General features: G+C 42.3%; 1 protein-coding gene across 2 annotated transcripts; it reads right to left on the minus strand.

Annotated features, from left to right (window-relative positions):
* Window positions 1–487: 487 nt before the first annotated feature.
* pik3cg (phosphatidylinositol-4,5-bisphosphate 3-kinase, catalytic subunit gamma) lies at window positions 488–16250 on the minus strand. Of its 2 annotated transcripts, none has more exons than XM_061029377.1 (24): window positions 16092–16250; window positions 14410–14625; window positions 14144–14315; window positions 13801–14063; window positions 12148–12234; window positions 11901–12001; window positions 11613–11782; window positions 11341–11528; window positions 11055–11162; window positions 10884–10976; window positions 9995–10413; window positions 9807–9905; window positions 9569–9704; window positions 8434–8499; window positions 7810–7953; window positions 7497–7578; window positions 6745–6848; window positions 6436–6582; window positions 6258–6348; window positions 6055–6185; window positions 4257–4368; window positions 3925–4082; window positions 3527–3608; window positions 488–3347 (listed from the first exon to the last, which is right to left on the minus strand). In XM_061029377.1, the coding sequence occupies exons 2-24, from the start codon at window positions 14620–14622 to the stop codon at window positions 3148–3150; spliced, it is 3366 nt and encodes a 1121-aa protein (XP_060885360.1). In that variant the 5' UTR covers window positions 14623–14625; window positions 16092–16250; the 3' UTR covers window positions 488–3147. The 2 variants fall into 2 exon arrangements, with proteins under 2 accessions (XP_060885360.1, XP_060885359.1); XM_061029376.1 differs by having other exon boundaries at window positions 14410–14629.
* Window positions 16251–17381: the final 1131 nt, after the last annotated feature.

The following is a 17381-nucleotide window of genomic DNA, read 5'->3' on the forward strand; positions in this document are numbered from 1 at the left end:
TTGTACCTTTAAATGTAAATGATCTGTGTCTGACCACGCCCCCTCTCTGGAAGGGATCCAGTGGTTTGGGCTTTCTCGCTCCATGTCCTATTGTTTACTGTGAGAAGGCAGACTCAGAGGGCAGAACAAACACCTAGCTGTGGGAGTGTCACCTACCTGGGGGAGGGGTTACTGCCCTTTGTGATGTCATGAAGGGAAAATCTCCAACCAGCCTGTTTGAGCACATATTTTCTGAAAAGTGGAGCAGGCAGAAGACGGAGAGGATGGACTTTTCTCATCATTGTGGGGGGGGGGGGGGGGGGGGGGGGGGGGGGGGGGGGGAGATAGACTAGGGACACATATTAGTGAAAAACAACAATGGTAAAGTATTTTTTGCACAATATGTTACCTTTAAAATTTAATTCCACATCTGATGCAGCAATAAAGAAACAATGCATATCATAATATTCCTCATATAAAATTAAATTCCATTATCTGATATGACATAGAAAGCTCACATGTTCAAGTTTATTAATCTGAAGAATAAACAATGGAAAAGTTTTACAGTAGCAATACATTTTATTACAAAAGGAGAAGACTTAAATCATTCAGACATATTTTGTATAGAAGCTTCTTTTTTTTTTTACAGTAAATACTGATCAGTTTGTGCTTATTGTGGCTTTGAGTTTTGACTGAAATGTAACTTTAATGGAACATAAAAATCTGATTCCATAATTTCTTTTTTTTTCATGTCACAGAGCTCGGTTTGGTCTCATACTTTTGTCAGCCTTCATCCAGAGACTTGTGATTAATGTTCTTTTCATCTCAGGGTAAAGATTTGTTTCACCAAATGATTTGGCATTTACAAAATATATTTGAGTAGGACTATCCTACAAGACGCAACTGACCAGCAGTTGCTTGAATGTCCCCAACAAGCCACCGTAGAATAACATATGGACACAAATGTGCTCCTTTTTAAAGAGGTGGAAACAGTGATTAGGGGGCAAAAAGGCTAGCCAATAAAAAAACTGAATAAAACTCTCATGTTGATCACTTCATCTTCCCTCTCTGGTCAGGAGAATTCAACAAATTCAAAAACTTCTTATACATCATACGGTAAGACCAAATATGTTAACAGCAGGAGTTTCTCATCTTCAGTGCATTTCAACTTCAGTATGAGTTAAAAAAAAAAAAAAAAAACAACAGTGTGAAAGAAGTAGGGATGTAAAGATTCATCATTCATCAAAATCGTGATAAATCGATTCAAAAGTGTCGAGGTTCACATCGATCGATACTCTGAAAAATGAATCGCAATAATATGGTGAGCGTCAGCAGCTGCAGAGCAAGATTTAGAAATTGAGGACGCACCACCGTCTTTTAAATCGGAGGTGTGGAAGCGTTTTGGCTTCCCTAAGACAGAAAATAAAAAAGGTGAGAAGATAACAGACAACTACACAAATAGAACAACCAACATGATGCAGCATTTAATCCACACCACAATAAGAAGCTCCAATCACCTCCCCTTGTTGAGAGAAATAAAACCATATATTATAATATTAAAAGGCCAAATCACACTGAAGCGGGTCTTCAGCCCCTTTAAGGAATCTTTTTCAGTCATCATTTGTCTACAGTCTCATTTTGTAAAATAAATTGTGAATCGTATCGTGAGTTGAGTAAATCGTTACATCCCTAGACACACGCAAAGTATTAAAATCCAAACAATGAGAAGGAAGTCTGTGAGAAGTGTGTTTCCTCAGCGTGCAAAGAGATCAAAACATTGTCTCTTCTCTCTACACTCTCCGTTTCTATCCGGGAGCAACAGGGCAGTAGTGACCCTGCTGAGAGGCTGAGGGCGGAGATATGAAGAAAAAGAAGAGAGGACTGTACGCTCACTTGTGAATATGCTCACCATATAATGTATACTAATGTGTGGAGCGATCTGTAATCTACCTCAGTAATCAGGTACAGTATATTTACATTCAGGGTTAAGAGAATTATTTTATTTTTCTTCCATGTAAAAAAAAAAAGGGAACAGGCGTATTAATGTATGAAGGGGACAAATGTTCATGTATGTATGATTCAACTTTGTTTCAATAAAAAGAGAATTACAAAAAATATATTAAAACTGTATCTTAAAAATAAAAGTCATCAATAAATGCTGAATTGTTGAAGATGATAGAGAACATGTGCCCCTGTAAACTGGTTTAAAAGCTTTGATAATGTAACGTTTTCTTCAGTACGTTATCCAGAAATGCAGTGAAAGTTTGACTTGGTGTGAGCAGCGTCTCTAACAGTCACTCCCATGTTGCAGCTTAAATTCCTCATGATGTCATGAACATACTCGTATTACTTTTCAGTCGCTCTTAGAAACTTGTGTTCCAGCTTCTCTCCCAGCTGGTTGCTCAAAATAACAAACTGTGTCTGAAACCGCAGACTTTCATGCTGTTCATACTCAATTGGTATAACCATACACTGTAACTATTAATGAATGACGCCTGAGTGACGTCAGCTGTCTGTTACAGCGGGGGGCTCCGGAGGTTCAAGGGCAGCTGCCGCCATGTTGGAAATCCTGTTTCAGGCTAACTGTCAGTCAAGCTAACGACAGGCTGAGAGCTGGAGCTGAGGCGGGTTTTAAGCCTCATGACAAACCTTTACACAGCGACCACCTGTCAATCATGTGAGCTACGCCCCTAACAGTGGATAACATGTATCGTTCATAAAATCAAAATGGGGTAGTTTAAAAAAAAGAAAAAAAAAGTGATGCCAGTGATGACAATTCTTTTTTTTGTACCAGGCTGTAAACATGTTAATTTATGCTGTAAAGATTGTGTGTGTATGTGACTTCCTGTGTTCCTGCCTCTAGTGGACACTCGTCGAACTGCAGGATTTTGCACTTCCGCATTGTCTAGTCTAGTAAGTTGTGTGTTGTATGTTACAAACAGCATGCTAACGGTTGGGTGAGTATGCAGTAAATATATTTTGAGTATGTAGTAGGCTGTGTGTAGTATGTGGTTTCAGACACAGCCTCAGTATTTGCATGTTTTCCGGGACTTTTCTGTTTGAACCTTCCTGTACGCCTAATTTACATTTAAAAGCAGAACTTCCTCAATTGAAGAAAACCAAGGGACGAGGTTCAACACTTCATCATGGCTAACTGTGACGGATTCCTTAAGTGGATCTTTTCTCCACACCCTGCTTGATCCCCAGCACCAAGTGAACAAACCAGTTAATCTGAACCATCCAGCCCTTTTCCCTGCAGATCTCGATCTGGTCCAGCAGGTGGCGCTGTGCCTCGTCCTCGCTGCGTCCAACGGTGAGCGCCTCCCGGATGTACTCAATGTCCTCCTTACTGGTCAGCTGAGGCATGCCTGATGGTTGATAAAAAAAATAAAAAATAAGAAGAATCTCACTTTTAAGACACGTGTGTGAGGATTCATCAAATGTCACCGTGTGATGTCAGATGTCCACGCCAAATTAAGAGAAAAATGCTTTTTCCATTAGCTTAAAAAAATGACAGAAATTTTTTTTTTGAGAAAGGAAGTGTTACCGGTCATCAGCATCATGGAGAAGAGGATGATGAGCAGGTTGGTGTGATGCCGAAGAGCGAGGTAAGCTTTTACACACACGTCCTAAAACAAAGACACAGGAAGTATAACACAAACAAATATATGTAAAACACGTGCAGCTAAAAAACAAATAATGCTAACACATCTGCCTGAAACAATATTGATAACATCTTGGCGACAGTCGTTAAATCAGCTGATTGTGTGTTTTTTAATCTAACTGGTCCTGAGCTGAGTTCTGCAGGTATCCTTCATACTGATGAACTTTCACTTCAATGTGACTTAAATCATTGATGTATATTTGTGTATGTGTGAATGAGGATGAACTGACGCCCCCCTCTGCCTTCATAATATCCACAGGAAGAATTCCCATATTGTGCACCTGGAACTTCTGGAAGTGGGGGCTGCTTTTCTTCCCCGACGTTCCCATGACATACAGGAAGTCTGGCGTGAGCACGAAGGGAACCCACTCCTTACTGATTCCCATGAAACTCTTGTAGTTCCCCAGGATGTGGCCGAAGTCGATGTGGAAGAGGTTCCCTGCAGAAACACAAAGGACGCGAGGGATGTCGATCAATAAGAGCGACAAAAAACTCAAAGTAGGGAACAGAACATGAACACTTAATCGAAGCCGTTCTCTTTTAGATTAAGTTAATGTTTCTGTGTGTGTGGGATCTTAAGATGAAAATACAGACATTAGACATTAAACTTTACCAGACTCAGTGATCATGATGTTGTCATTGTGTCGATCCCCAATTCCCAGTACGTAGGTAGCCACACAGTAGCCACCACAGGAGTAGAGAAACCTCTCCACAGCCTGCTGGAACTACACACAGAAAAACAAGTTGTATGACAGTTTGTTTCACTTAACTAGAAAACACATTTCTAGCTGAATTTTTGCTCTGGAATAATTTACTCCTGTGTATAGCTTGAACTAGACGTAAACCTAGAATTTATCTTAAAGGAGCAATATGTAACCTTGACACCTAGTGGTTGAAAAATTGGTAGTGCAGTCCTCATTCAAAACATTGGCGAGAGCTGTCTCCCTCCGCCCCCTCCTTCCTAGTCTCCCTAAGTCATGGATCCTGAAGCTTCAGTAATAGATCAGCTCTGCATCGCCCTGTTTTTCAAAAGCGTCTCCAATCTTTATCCTAGATTTACCACATCTCTATATCGCCAGCTTTTTAGAAAAATGCCAAGGCTTCCATCGCTGCAACACCTGTTGGTCTGCTGTTCACCTGGCGAACTGAGGGGCGTCCAACAGCCGTGTGTGGGGGAGCCTTAAAACCTCCTACCATCTCTGGTCAAAACAAAAACAAACCATTCTGGACCGAAATCTAAACTCAGAAGGAGGACATACTGGCTGCTGCATTGTTGTCAGAGGAGCCAGCACTTCAACACAACATGTGTCCTTAATGTCTGATCATATAGTAAGCTCACTTTATCATTTAATTCAGTAGATAGCTCACATTTTGTTCTTTAAGAGGAAAATGATTTTACTGTAGAAGTTGGATGAATTTGTCAAGGAGCAAGGCTTTCAATGAATTCCTTCTTGTTTCAAGAAAGCTCATACATTAAGAGGAGAGCAATATTAGACTGCTGTTTAGATCCATGTAGGGTGTTTCCAACTCCATTTTTTCCAGTTAAATGTCACATAGTGTGAGGGGAAACAAAGGCACAAGGTACTTAAGGGTTATCTGTAGTCTCCTTATTCATTAGACTGCAGGTGTGTATCTGGTAGAACTTGATGTAAACTAATCAGAGTGTCACTCCCTTTCCCCTTGAGAACCTGCACCATCACCGACATCGAGATGGTCGACATATATTTTCTGTATAATGCAACCTAAAAATAGCAGCGAGATACCGCAACATTGACTTTCAGAATGTTGTTGGTCACTTTTCTGCCTCAAGGAGCCAGTACCATCTGACCAAACGTTTACTTTTAAACTGTCACTCCCATGGGTGCAAGTTCATTCGCGTCTTACACGAGGTCAGCGCTGACAACGACATCTGCACACATCTGAAACCAGCAATGACAGTTGTGGTGCGAGGTGCACAGCTCAGTGCTAGGTGTCAGATTTGGCCTACGCTGCTGCAACACAAATTCTAAAAGGAAGCAAGAAGATAAAAAAAGGAGGGCTGCAGGTGTCTGAGCTAAAAATAGATTTTGTGTGTGTGTGTGTGTGTTGCGAGAACAGGAAAACCCCTAAGTGTCACTTCCTTCCTGTCCTTTAAATTGCTTCTTCCTCTAATGTCTTGATAGACAGAATGGCAGTGGGAGAAACTCTATAAACTAAATGTATAGATCAACATCAAATGTCTCATTTAAAGACTAAGGACAAATGTTTTTGAATCATTAACATAACAACTTAAGAAAGCTCATTGTTCGAAGTTCAAATAAGTTTTGGAAAAGATGGATGGACCTGTTTTTGTTTCTGGTGTCTCTGTATCATACATATTGGCATGTTATCCTGTATGTATGAACTCATTTGAATCAGTGATGTGTGTGTACCTTGTCCTCGCCGACACACTTATCCCTCAGCCACTGATTGAGGATCTCATCTTTAAAAGCTCCGGTGCTTCCCACAACACTCTGCTGGATGTTAGCGATGGTGGTGGCATCCTTCACGATCTCAATCATACCTGTGGTGAACAGCGACAGAGATCAACATCACAGGCCGTCTTGTATAGCCAACCAATCTGTGAACAGTTTACCTATCCTGTTTCCAGTGGAGATGCAGCCGTACGGCAGCAGACAGAGATCCAGAGATTCAGTCTCCCAGATCGACTCCATGATCAGCAGAATCTGAAGGGACATGGGAGGAGACTCTGTGCAAAGGATCCTTCTCCAAACATGATGTAACTCTGTCTGTCAGAGGGTCTGGGTACTCACCTGCAGGATGAGCATGTCCTGTCTGAGGTCATCTCCGTCTTTGAAGATGATGCCTATGGGGTCTTTGGACAGAGTGGTGGGGTCGGCCCTTTTAAACTGCAGCCACAGGGGCTTCTTCTTGGACGCCATCACTTTACACTGCTCGATCTGAAAGAGAAAAAACAACAGAACAAAAAAAGAAAGTATTTACACATCCAGTTTTCTTTTATATCCATCTCACTCTGAAAAAGAAAACCCTTGTTTTATGTTTGTTGTTGTTTCTTCTCCCTGCAGACACACAGGTACAGATGTGTATGGATTGCCACTCACCAGCAGGACTCCAGCTCGGAGTCCAGGATCATAGGGGACCCTGAAACTCTCCGGTAGACCCGACAGCTGCAGAGTCTCCAGTTTCTGACGCAGCTGAAACACCACTGACAAAGAGGAGCACAAGCTCATGACTTGTCTGATTTCTATTTGAACAATGTTTGAACCATGAGAGATGAAAACATTTCACACAGTGCTGTCTCCATCAGATAGCGTTTGTTTTTAAAAAGGTCTTAAGCGAGGCCTAAAGCATGTTAGAAACAAGGACCGTGTTGTCTGTCAGCAGCAGGAGTTAAAATAAGCAAACACACTCCTACTGAATCTTTGCTTATAAAGTCTTTTAATAGTCTTAAATCACAAAGTCATCCACATTTGAAGTGACTATTTTTCTTTTTTTTATAGATTTATTCTTGGCCTTTTTGTGCCTTTATTCGAGAGATAGGATAGTGGATAGAGTTGGAAATCAGGGAGAGAGAGAGTGGGGATTGACATGCGGGAAATGGAGCTACAGGTCGGATCCGAACCCAGGCCGCCCGCTTGAAGGACTACAGCCTCCATACATGGGGCGCGCACACTAACCACTGCGCCACCAGCGCCCCTAAGTGACTATTTTTCATTAGAAATTTGCAAATTAACTGATTGTGCATAAAACAAATCAACACAACTAAACACCAATCAAGAGGTATAAATATGTCAATATGGCATCCACTTGAAATTCTGCACGAAGGCCTGAATGTTTCATTTGTCTTTCTCACCTTGTGCAGTAATGTCATACTTGTCAGCAGATGTTGCCTTCATCTCTCTGGTGACTTTCTGCAGAGCTTCAGTCATCTCCACCTGCAAACATCACTTTGAGTCACTGAGAAGTGGAGGAGCACCGACTGCAAAACTCTGATCTTCTGCTTCCAATACAGGAAATTAAAATATTTGATGTAACAATGATTACAGTCAAGGCCAATCAAAGCCATTACTTTGGTATTTTACTCTACTATTCCTTCCATGCACACACACACACACAGTTTTATTTAAGGAACTGTGTATAAGAGCAGAATCCTTCATGATGCAGACCTGTTTCCTGAAGTCCTGCAGCATGTCTTCACCGCAGCCTCTGAGGTAGGCCTCCAGCAGGACAGCATACCTCTGCTGGTAATGCATGGACTGAGCGATCTCACTGCGCAGGAACCAAAAGAGAAAATGGCCGATGCGCTTACTCTGTGGAGAGAAAAACAAAAGACTGAGCCAACGAAAAAAAGAAAGAAAGAAAGACTGACTTTAATGAACATGTGAAAACCTGAGAGACCTGATGACTCAGACTTGAACTCGCACTCGAGCATTGACTGCACTAGACTTTATTTACTGATAAAGACTGTGTTTATGTTTTTAATCAGTTTGGCTTTCCCCCTCTCAGACTGAGGGACAGTATAAACATGAAGACTCACAGATAACAGAGCGTCAGAGCTCAGTTTAGAAGCATTGAACATCATCAAATAAACACATGGATGTGCTGCAGCGGAGAACTGAAGCTCATCTTTGAACTCATTCTCAACCTCAAGGACTCGAATCATTCTAGATTTTTTCTTTGGTGACTCGGACTTGACTCGGACATCGAGATGCGATGACCCGACTACAGCACTAATGCAAACACTGTAAGACAGAACAGGAAACAGACACAGAAGTTTTGTTTCTGCTCACCCTCAGAGCTCTCTTCAGCAGGAACCTGACCAGGGCGCTGTCATGGTAAGGCTCAAACTTGACCGCCTGCAGGACAAAACAACAGAGACCAGACAATGTGATCAAAGAAACTCACACAAACCCAAGCACACATTCATGTGAACCCCTCTTAAATGCATATACGACTGTGCATTCTGACATCGACCTGACTGCTTTAAAAAGATGGTTAAAATGTGGTACTTTAAAGATTCCAGTTCTTTTCCGTTCTACTTGATATGACGCCTTGTTTTGTGTTTAAGTACAGTTGTTGTAAAGCAGCGTGTGTACACATCACATTGATGTGAGCATGGACATATTCCTTTTTAGAGACCACATAACCAGGCATAGTGAATATTTAATAACTATCAAGTGCATGAAATATGTGTCCAGGCCACAGGGACACACAACATTAGAAAACAATAACTTCACAGGATTCCTTTAACAGAGCTGGAGTTCAGAGGTCACAGTGTGAGGCTAAACGCAGTGCTGTGAAAACATAGCATCACTCTCCTAAACTAACACACCGATATCAGCTTTACATTTACAGACACTTTCCGGGCAGAAAAGGAGTTCACTGGTACTTAAGGAGAGAATGTTATTCATCAGATAAAACACTCTTTCTACACAATATATATCAAACTACACGTATCTTAAAATACACTTTTGGAAGTAAACTTGTTCACAGGATAGAGAGACACCAGCATGCTGTACGGGTGTGAATCATTTCCCTATCAGACCTTTTGTTGGCCCCCAGCTGATATCTCATCATGTTCATGCAAAGCTCACCACAGACTCGACTGTGGAAACACTTCAGGCAAACATGCAGTACTGTGTGTCCACTGAGCTGCTCCTCTCCAGGATGCTGTGAAATAGTGTAACTGTGAATCAACCGGCACGGGAGAGTTACTGGAAGGGAGTTCAGCTCTGACTTTTTGTTCTGTGAGACAAATGTGCCCGATATAAAACTTTGAATCACCAAGGTGTGATCTAATCGGAACTAGAGATGTAAATAAAGGTGACTGGAAATTTAACTGAAGTGGTGTTTGACTTAGCTACGTTCTATTTAACTAAAAAAAAAAAAAAAAAAAGATAGAGAACGAATGTGAAGAAGACTCACCTGTACAAGCTGCAGAAGGTATCTGAGCACGTCATCATCTTCCAGAGTCTCCAGCTTCCTGACGGCCATGGAGCGAACCTGAGCGTCTGAGTAGTGACAGTCCAGCAGCTGCATGGCCAGACCCACATCCAGACCACTGGACAGGAGAGATGTGAAGACAGGTGAGGGGGGGAGGGGAGGGGAGGGGAGGGGGGCACTGAAACTATGAAAGGTTTCAGTTTGAAAGCTACATTTTTACCTGCTGTCCCACGCACTGCTGCGCTCCAACAGGCGATGCGTTGCCAAGACGTCCTCCTGTTTCCCCCACCTGACAGATCCCAGGAGCTTTGGGTAGGCTCTGAAGACATTTAAAAAAAATAGGAAATTAAATATCCAGCAATACAATCTTAGTGGTTAATTTTCCAGATGAAAACACAAATGAAGCACCTGGGGTCGCGCATACACTCGTGTCTGAAGTGCCACAGCAGCTCTTTGTCCTCAGGGCTGAGCGGGTGCAGGGGGTCGGTAGCCACGATAGCCCCAAACTGTTTCTTCAGGTGGTTCGGCATCTCCCTCTGACCCCGCTCCCCTCCCTCCGTTTCCTCGCCCCCGGCATCCCGGCCCGTGTCCCGGCTCTTGGGCAGCACCACGGGGTAGCAGTACTTGTCCAGCAAGATGGCGATGGCCATGCTGGAGGCCTTGTCCGGGTTGGTGGCCGAGGTGAGCTTGTCCGCGTTGATGCTGCTGCTGCTCTCCTCGCTCTTCTCGGGCATTCTCCACATGTGGAGGATGAACTCGCCCTGGCGGAGGAGCGAGCGGTGGTCGATGAGGAGGAGGTTGACGTAGTAGAGGAGACGAGTCTTTGTCTTACCTGAAACGCGGGGAGACAGAGGGATGTTACTTTTCCATTGCGTTTTCTCTTTCCTCCTCTTTTCTGATCATCTGGTCGAGAGGCAGCAGGGGGCACTCCCAATATTTTGCCCCCCCACCCCCAGGCATTCGTTGCTCCGTCCATGTTATTAAGTAGTAGTTCATGGTCTAGCATGGTGTTCACTTTTTGAATTAAAGTCCCATTTAGATTCAAATTGACCATAGAGAAGAGTATATTTTAGGGTATGGATACTATTTGACATCTTATCGTTATGGTAACCTGTCATCCAGGATCGAGACACATCAATGTCATCCTCACACGGTCAAAATTTATTCCACACAAACAAACAATTGTAATTGGTAAATACGCAGAACTTGAGGCTCCAAATTCTATTTAACAAACCAAAGGGTGACGTTCACGTTATATATTTGAAACGCCTCATCGTGTTGCATCTAACCAGTCGACCTTACCCTCATGGCTGCCTGTTCCTGATGTGTTATCCTGGTAGCCTGAGCCGGCCTTGGAGTTTGCCGTCTGAGGCTGCTTCCCACAGACCACCTGAGAGCCCAAAAACAACTGAGATCATTCTCTTTGGATAGTGGAAGAAGTTATACCTCATCATTGTTAGATGTTCACCTGGAGGTTGAGGCGTGCTCCTTTAGGCAGGTCCCTGATTTTAATGTTGAACTCCAGCCAGCAGTTCCACAGCACCTCTTCATTGAAGGTTTTAGAGGACGTCCTCTCCTGTGAGAGTAAGGTGTGTAGGGTGAAGATGTTCAGAAAGTCAGTTTAAGATGTTTATGTGCAGACTGGTTTGTCCTCTCTTTGACGTCATTGTGCGACGCTGTCCCTTTCGTTTACATGACATTAGTACAATGGCGGACGTCACCAAACTAGTCGCCTCGTCGAGTCATTTTATTACCTGAGCTAGAAGCTGCTGACCGTGGAAGATGCTGGCCTCGATAAAGACGATGAAATCTGGGATTTTGGGCAGAGATGGGATGTCGATTCCCAGCACCTTCACTCTGAACTTCCTGTTGCAGTCCCACATGGAGATGGTGAACACTCGCTCGTGGTCCTTCTCATCGATCGTCAGCTGCTCATGGGTCCCTGAAGAGAGTCAGGAGGGAGTGTGATTGTGTTAGCATGAACCACTTCAGTCAAACATGTAAGAAGACACTTCTCTTCATTTACCTGCCACTCCGGTGCAGTCATCCACCTGGGCCCAGTCGTCCTTCTGGACCAGATCCAGGTCTGGATCAGGGGGCTTCTCCAGAACCAGGTGGATCTCCTCTCCGTTCTTCAGACACTGACGGATCCAGTTGAAGTTGAGCAGCGGTTTATCCCCGTACAGATACTCCTCCCTGTGGGAACACACACTAAAGAGGTTACTTTTAAATCAACTCTCTTTCTTTCAATACAAACTGAACTGAAGTATCTTTAGTGTGTTTACACAGCGCTCTATCGTCCTGCATACTGTACCTTCCACACACACGCAGCACAAAGTCGGACTCACACGTGTTGTCAGGGATACCCAGCAGAACTCTCTTGTTTGCTATCTTGGTGAAAAAGCTGGTCAAAACCTGGAAAAGAAGAAAACTGTCAGAAGGTCAAACCAACTGAGAAGATAGCATGACATGCAGGAAAGGAGCCACCGCTCAGACTTGAACCTGGGCGGCCCGCTTGGAGGACTAACCCCCCCACCAACAACCAAAGGTCATCGCTCTACCTGTTCAGGAGTGTCGTCGATGGAGACCTTGATGGTCTGGCTGACCGTGCTGATGTGGATCACCACCAGGATGTGGCTGTTACTGATCTGAACGGGGAAACAATTCAAACGAGGTCAATGAAGAAACGTCCCAGCAGGTAAATAACGGAATAAATCAGAGACACGTGTGTGAGTACATGTAGAAGTAATAAGTCACATCCCGGCCCTTTCATGGTTCAACAGGGGATTTGCAGACAAAAGTTTCTCTTAGTTTTCCTCTTGTGTTGATCAATCGACTGTTCTAAGACGTTAATAAAGACTTAATAAGAAACAGTTAGGATATGGAGGAAATAAACCAGCCCTGTATTGGAATCATTACACTAACGTCAATGTATTTTATTCAAATATTATTTCCTGGAAGGGATGACTGAATGAGTCTGAGACTTGTGAATCTGGAATCAAAAATAGAATGAATGCTTAAAAATGTAAGCAAAACCTGTGGAAGTCTTTCTTTTCTGTCACGTGAGGGTGATACTGAGGATTTAAACTGCAGGTTGATATTTTAAATCTCCTTCAAAGAAGAACAGATTCCGATCAGATTCACAAGCTTCGGGCTTGATTCACTAAGAATGGATTCCGGTCGCTAACTGTTCCAGTGGTGCATCATTTGCTCCGTCAAAGATCTAATTATTCAGACTCAAACAAGAGATCGTCCTGCTCCGTGCTGTCTGCTCTTGTTTTGAGTCTGAATGTGGAGAAAAGCCGTCAGCACCCTGCGCCGAGCTTTAATGCTGACTGGGGCGGTTTTAAAGACGACGAGCTCCGAGTGAAGAGGAAACGTTTTAGGTTGTTTTGGTTTTTTTATGCAAGAATGTAAAATGAGTTTCACTTTTCAAAACAAGACTTCCTCTCTGAAGGGAGCAATCTAGGGCAACTCAAAGACAAAAAAGAGAAGGATAAACCTGAAACAACAACAGCTCCAGACCTCTCCACACATGTGGGTAAAGTGTGGTCTAACCTCCGGTGACATTAATAACAGTAAAGTCAAAGTCATACAGACTTTATAAACAGATCATTGAATCCTATTTTATAGAGGCAGAATTATTGTCCTGATCACTGCGGCGCAGTTACCACCAAGTCTCAACAGAATAGTTTTTTGCTCCCCTCTAACTGGGCGTGACTGTTAGCACTGTTGTTTGTGAATTTGACTCTTTTTAAAATAATGATGATTGTTTGAATAGAAAGGGGACAGTTTTTCCCTAAACGACTGTTCATGGAAATACGCAAAACCAGCTCACAGCGCACAGAGACGCCGTTTGCTCTGCAGCACAATTAGCGGTGCATTTAACCCTTTGGGTGTGTCTTGTTAATAAGACAATGTCTTTAAGATTCATTTTTGCACAGGTTCAGTGGAAGCCGTACATCATCCCTCACAGCTTTCCTAAAGAACAAACAGAGGCGTCACATGAAGGGAGGCAGGAAGAGAATATGTGTGAGATTTCCCTGCGCCTTGTTTTCAACAATTTGAAAGATTCAGCAACAGGTACAATTCTTGCAACGACAAAAAAAAAATAGGTTGAGTTTCTATCTGGGAAAATGTAATTATACACAAATCCAAAAGCAACAAATAAATGTTTTTCATATCAGAGGTAAGTCATGCGCAGACACACTCACCTTGCTGAGCAGGTGTTCAGGCAGCGGCTTGAGGGTCACCCAGGGGTCCATGGAGTAGAGTTTGGGGTCTCGATCGGACAGCTCGATGCGTCGGGGCGTCAGCAGCTTCCTGCGGGTGAACTCCAGCTCGTCGTCGTGCACGTTGCTGACGTCGGTCACGTCGTAGCCGATCAGGTTGTTCAGGTAACGCTGGTACTGCAGCGACTCATCCGAGGGCTGCGGGCGGGGGACCAGCTGAATCCGGCCCACGTCTTTCTTCAGCGCTTTTGAACAGAATAAAAGATGTTTAGTATGTACAAGAGAACGATTCAAAAAGCAGTTTCTGAATCCACGTTTTGGTCACCTCTCCAGTAGCGGATGCAGTCCAGCGTCTGGAACACCTGGTGTTTGTCGTAGATCTCACACAGGTTGCCTTTCTTCTGGTAGAGCAGGATGCAGTGGTCGGGGGAAAGGCGCTGGTAGAAGTCGGGACAGAGGTTTAAAGTCACCGCCTTCATCCACACCTGAGCTTTCACCTGGAAAAAAAACAAACGACGTGTTCAGCTCATCACAGTGAACAGCGTTTTATTTGACCCACAAACAAAACCAGTCAAAGTCACTTCAGCACACCTGTTCCACCGTCCAGTTTCCGGCCACCTCCAGCAGCAGAGTGTCGTGGCTGCTGCCGCCGCGCACCACGCTCGGCAGCACAAACTCCACAGAGATCTGATCCATGGAGCAGCTGGAGGACGAGCTGATGGCCTTCTTTCTCCTCCTCCTCCGGGTCTCTTCACGCACGACTTTGGGCTCTTCGTCGCTCACCTGGATCTGGTCCCCGTCCATCGCCTAGCTTGAAGGGTGGCAACAAGTGGCAAATCAAAAGACATTGAAAAACACAGTGAGGCGGCAAATATCTGAATTAACTCCACAGCGATTCTAAATCAATTAAAGCAGAGAATTATTGACATTTTTGCTTGAAATGAATCAAATTAATGAATTGACTTAATCAGGTTTAAAAGAGTTTTAAAACTTGTTTATTGGATGTTGAACAAATAAAAAAGGCAGTTATTTCCTCTTACTGTGACACAGAAATCAACAATGATGCTGTAACAGTTTGTCTGTTTGGTGGTGAATTTTATATTTGACTATTAGCAGGAATGAGTCGGCTACTACAGGCCAACAACATAACTGATATAATGTTTCATCCTTTGCATTCCTCACCACTTCACTGTTGTCTTAGGCCGGTACACGTTAGATCGAGATTTAAAATGTAATGTGAATGTGTTTACTGTCGCACAAAGACAACACAGTCAACCAGAGTCATATAAACCTGGACTATAAATCTGATTCTCATTGAAAGTTAACAGTGAGGCCCTTAGAAATCTTATCACAGTTTTTAGTATTCTCAGGAAATGTACAATTTCTAGTGTAAGAAATGTTAACTTTATATCATTCCAGATGAAGGTATGGGTAATGTGATTTACGACTCTCAGCTACTCTGGTACATCCTGCTGTCTTCAATGATTGATTGGGTTTTTTTTTTGTTTCTGCTGCACTTTTTATTCCCTTTATCTTACATCAAAGTTAAAGTCATCTTTATTGTCAATTTTTCAAACATGTGCTGGACATACAGAAAAATTTAAAAATAAGTTTCTCTCTGAACCACGGTGCAAGCTAAAAATATAATACATAATAATAACAATTATTAGGATAAAAAAAGACATTTAAAACTCATTACATACAACTGATTACTGCACTGCAAATACATGTTTGTGAGTTATATATCTCTATGTCATTTGAATAATTCCTGATGCCATTCTTTGATCATTTTAATTATTTTGATTGAACTTTAAATCTCTTTTTGTGTCTTTAAAGCTCTTTAACATGTCACCCTGTTGGGAGCCTGCTCAATAAAAAAAAAATTAGCTGCCTTGTAAATCAAATCAAATGAAGGAATCTCCAGAGAGCAGTGTTTAAAACAAACTGATTACATGGGTTTAATGGCTGGAGTTTCCCTTCTGCTTGTTGCACATCAGCAGAGGAAGTTTACAAAGCAGGAAGCAAAACTCGACTCAGCATGGATGGAGCTAAAAGCGCACACAGCGACAGTCTGCTATTTTCAACTCTGTCAGCTACACTATTAACTCAGAAATAACACCGGGCTGTGACGAGCCTGAGAGGAGAGAAATACACTTTTTAAGAGCAGCCGGAGAGAAACTGGGTTAGTCTGCGGGAAACATAACGGTACAGTAATATTTACATGAGGAGGCGTCAATTTCATAAAACAAGACAATTATGTTTGTATGACTCACCAATGAACGCGGACGGCAACGAAACCCGGGCTCTTAGGCGAAAGTTTCGGCATTTATGCTACAAGGAGGGACCAAAAACAGAGTAGAAAAGTTGTTGGAAGTTTGAAGTCTGTCTGAATTAAGGAAACGCTGCGGCACTACTCAGGAAGGATGTCAAGCTAGCCGGCTTACTTTAACTAGCCACGATAAGAACTGTACTTCCGGTTTTTCTCTTCAAAATAAAGCATGTAAATCTGTTCTGTAGTGTGTTTACCACGTTCAATTCGAGGTGATATAATATTCTGAGCGTCGATATGAAGGAATTTAAAAGTTAACTTAAAGACTTAAAGAGCAAAAAGCAGAGTGACGAGGTTCTATACTACAAACATAAGACCATTATCGATAAATAATGTCATTAAAATTGGCCACTCCCACACACTCAAACACACACAACAGTTTTTGTTTTTGTTAATCGTTTTGACATTATTGTTATTTATTAAAGCAACATTTTAATGTTTTAATGTTCTAAATTAAAAATGTTACTGCTTTGCTTTTTTTTTATCATCTTCTCTATTGTTTAGTTTAAATTATGTGCTTAGTTAGTTAATGTCATGTGAAAGAGAAGGCAGATTATATAAGATTATACTTATTTCTAGAACTCGATTTTTAATTACTATGAACTGTACCTGAATGTTTCCTGAAAGTTGTTTTATAAATAAAATGTGATTGCTTTATTTCACAGACATGTACCGGAAATGACTTTGTTATCTTGTTAAACTTGACAGGTTCAAATGGTGATGCTATTTTCAATGTGGCCGCTAGAGGGCAGTGAACACTCACAATCAAGAATAATTACTTCTTGAAAAATCTATGTTTGATCCATAGACTGTAAATATTAAGGTTTGACTGAAGCATTTTATTGTTTCTAACAATTCATTTAAACCTTAATTGATTTTACACATTTAAATATTCTGTTGTCAAGAATTGTTGCTGCTACGATTGCTTCAAGTGTAAAAACACGTTGTCAATTGTTGGCACCTTTTCATCCCCTTTTAGACATAATATTCACACTGCTCATTCATATTTGACTTGTTTTCTGACTTGCTGTATCAATGGGGTTATACACACAGTATGCTCTATTAACTTGTGTGAAGATGCAACTCAACATCTGGTTTAATGAGAGGATGTTTCTATTTCTGATTATTATTATATTTTGCCTCACAGTCTTCAGCCTGGAGCATCTAGCTTTACAGTATGTCAAAAGGGGGTTTTCAGGTATATTCATGTTTTATACTTGTGGTATTAAAGTGT

The sequence above is a fragment of the Labrus mixtus genome, chromosome 22, assembly GCF_963584025.1.
Source record: "Labrus mixtus chromosome 22, fLabMix1.1, whole genome shotgun sequence".
In the NCBI taxonomy this organism is placed as follows: domain Eukaryota; kingdom Metazoa; phylum Chordata; class Actinopteri; order Labriformes; family Labridae; genus Labrus; species Labrus mixtus.

Coding starts and splice junctions, on each gene's coding strand:
- pik3cg (XM_061029377.1), bottom strand. CDS start 14,622: ATGGACGGGGACCAGATCCAGGTGAGCGACGAAGAGCCCAAAGTCGTG. Junction 14,064..14,143: donor CTGCATCCGCTACTGGAGAG/GTGACCAAAACG, acceptor TCTGTTCAAAAG/CGCTGAAGAAAGACGTGGGC. Junction 10,414..10,883: donor CAGGCAGCCATGAGGGTAAG/GTCGACTGGTTA, acceptor GTTTCAGGTAAG/ACAAAGACTCGTCTCCTCTA.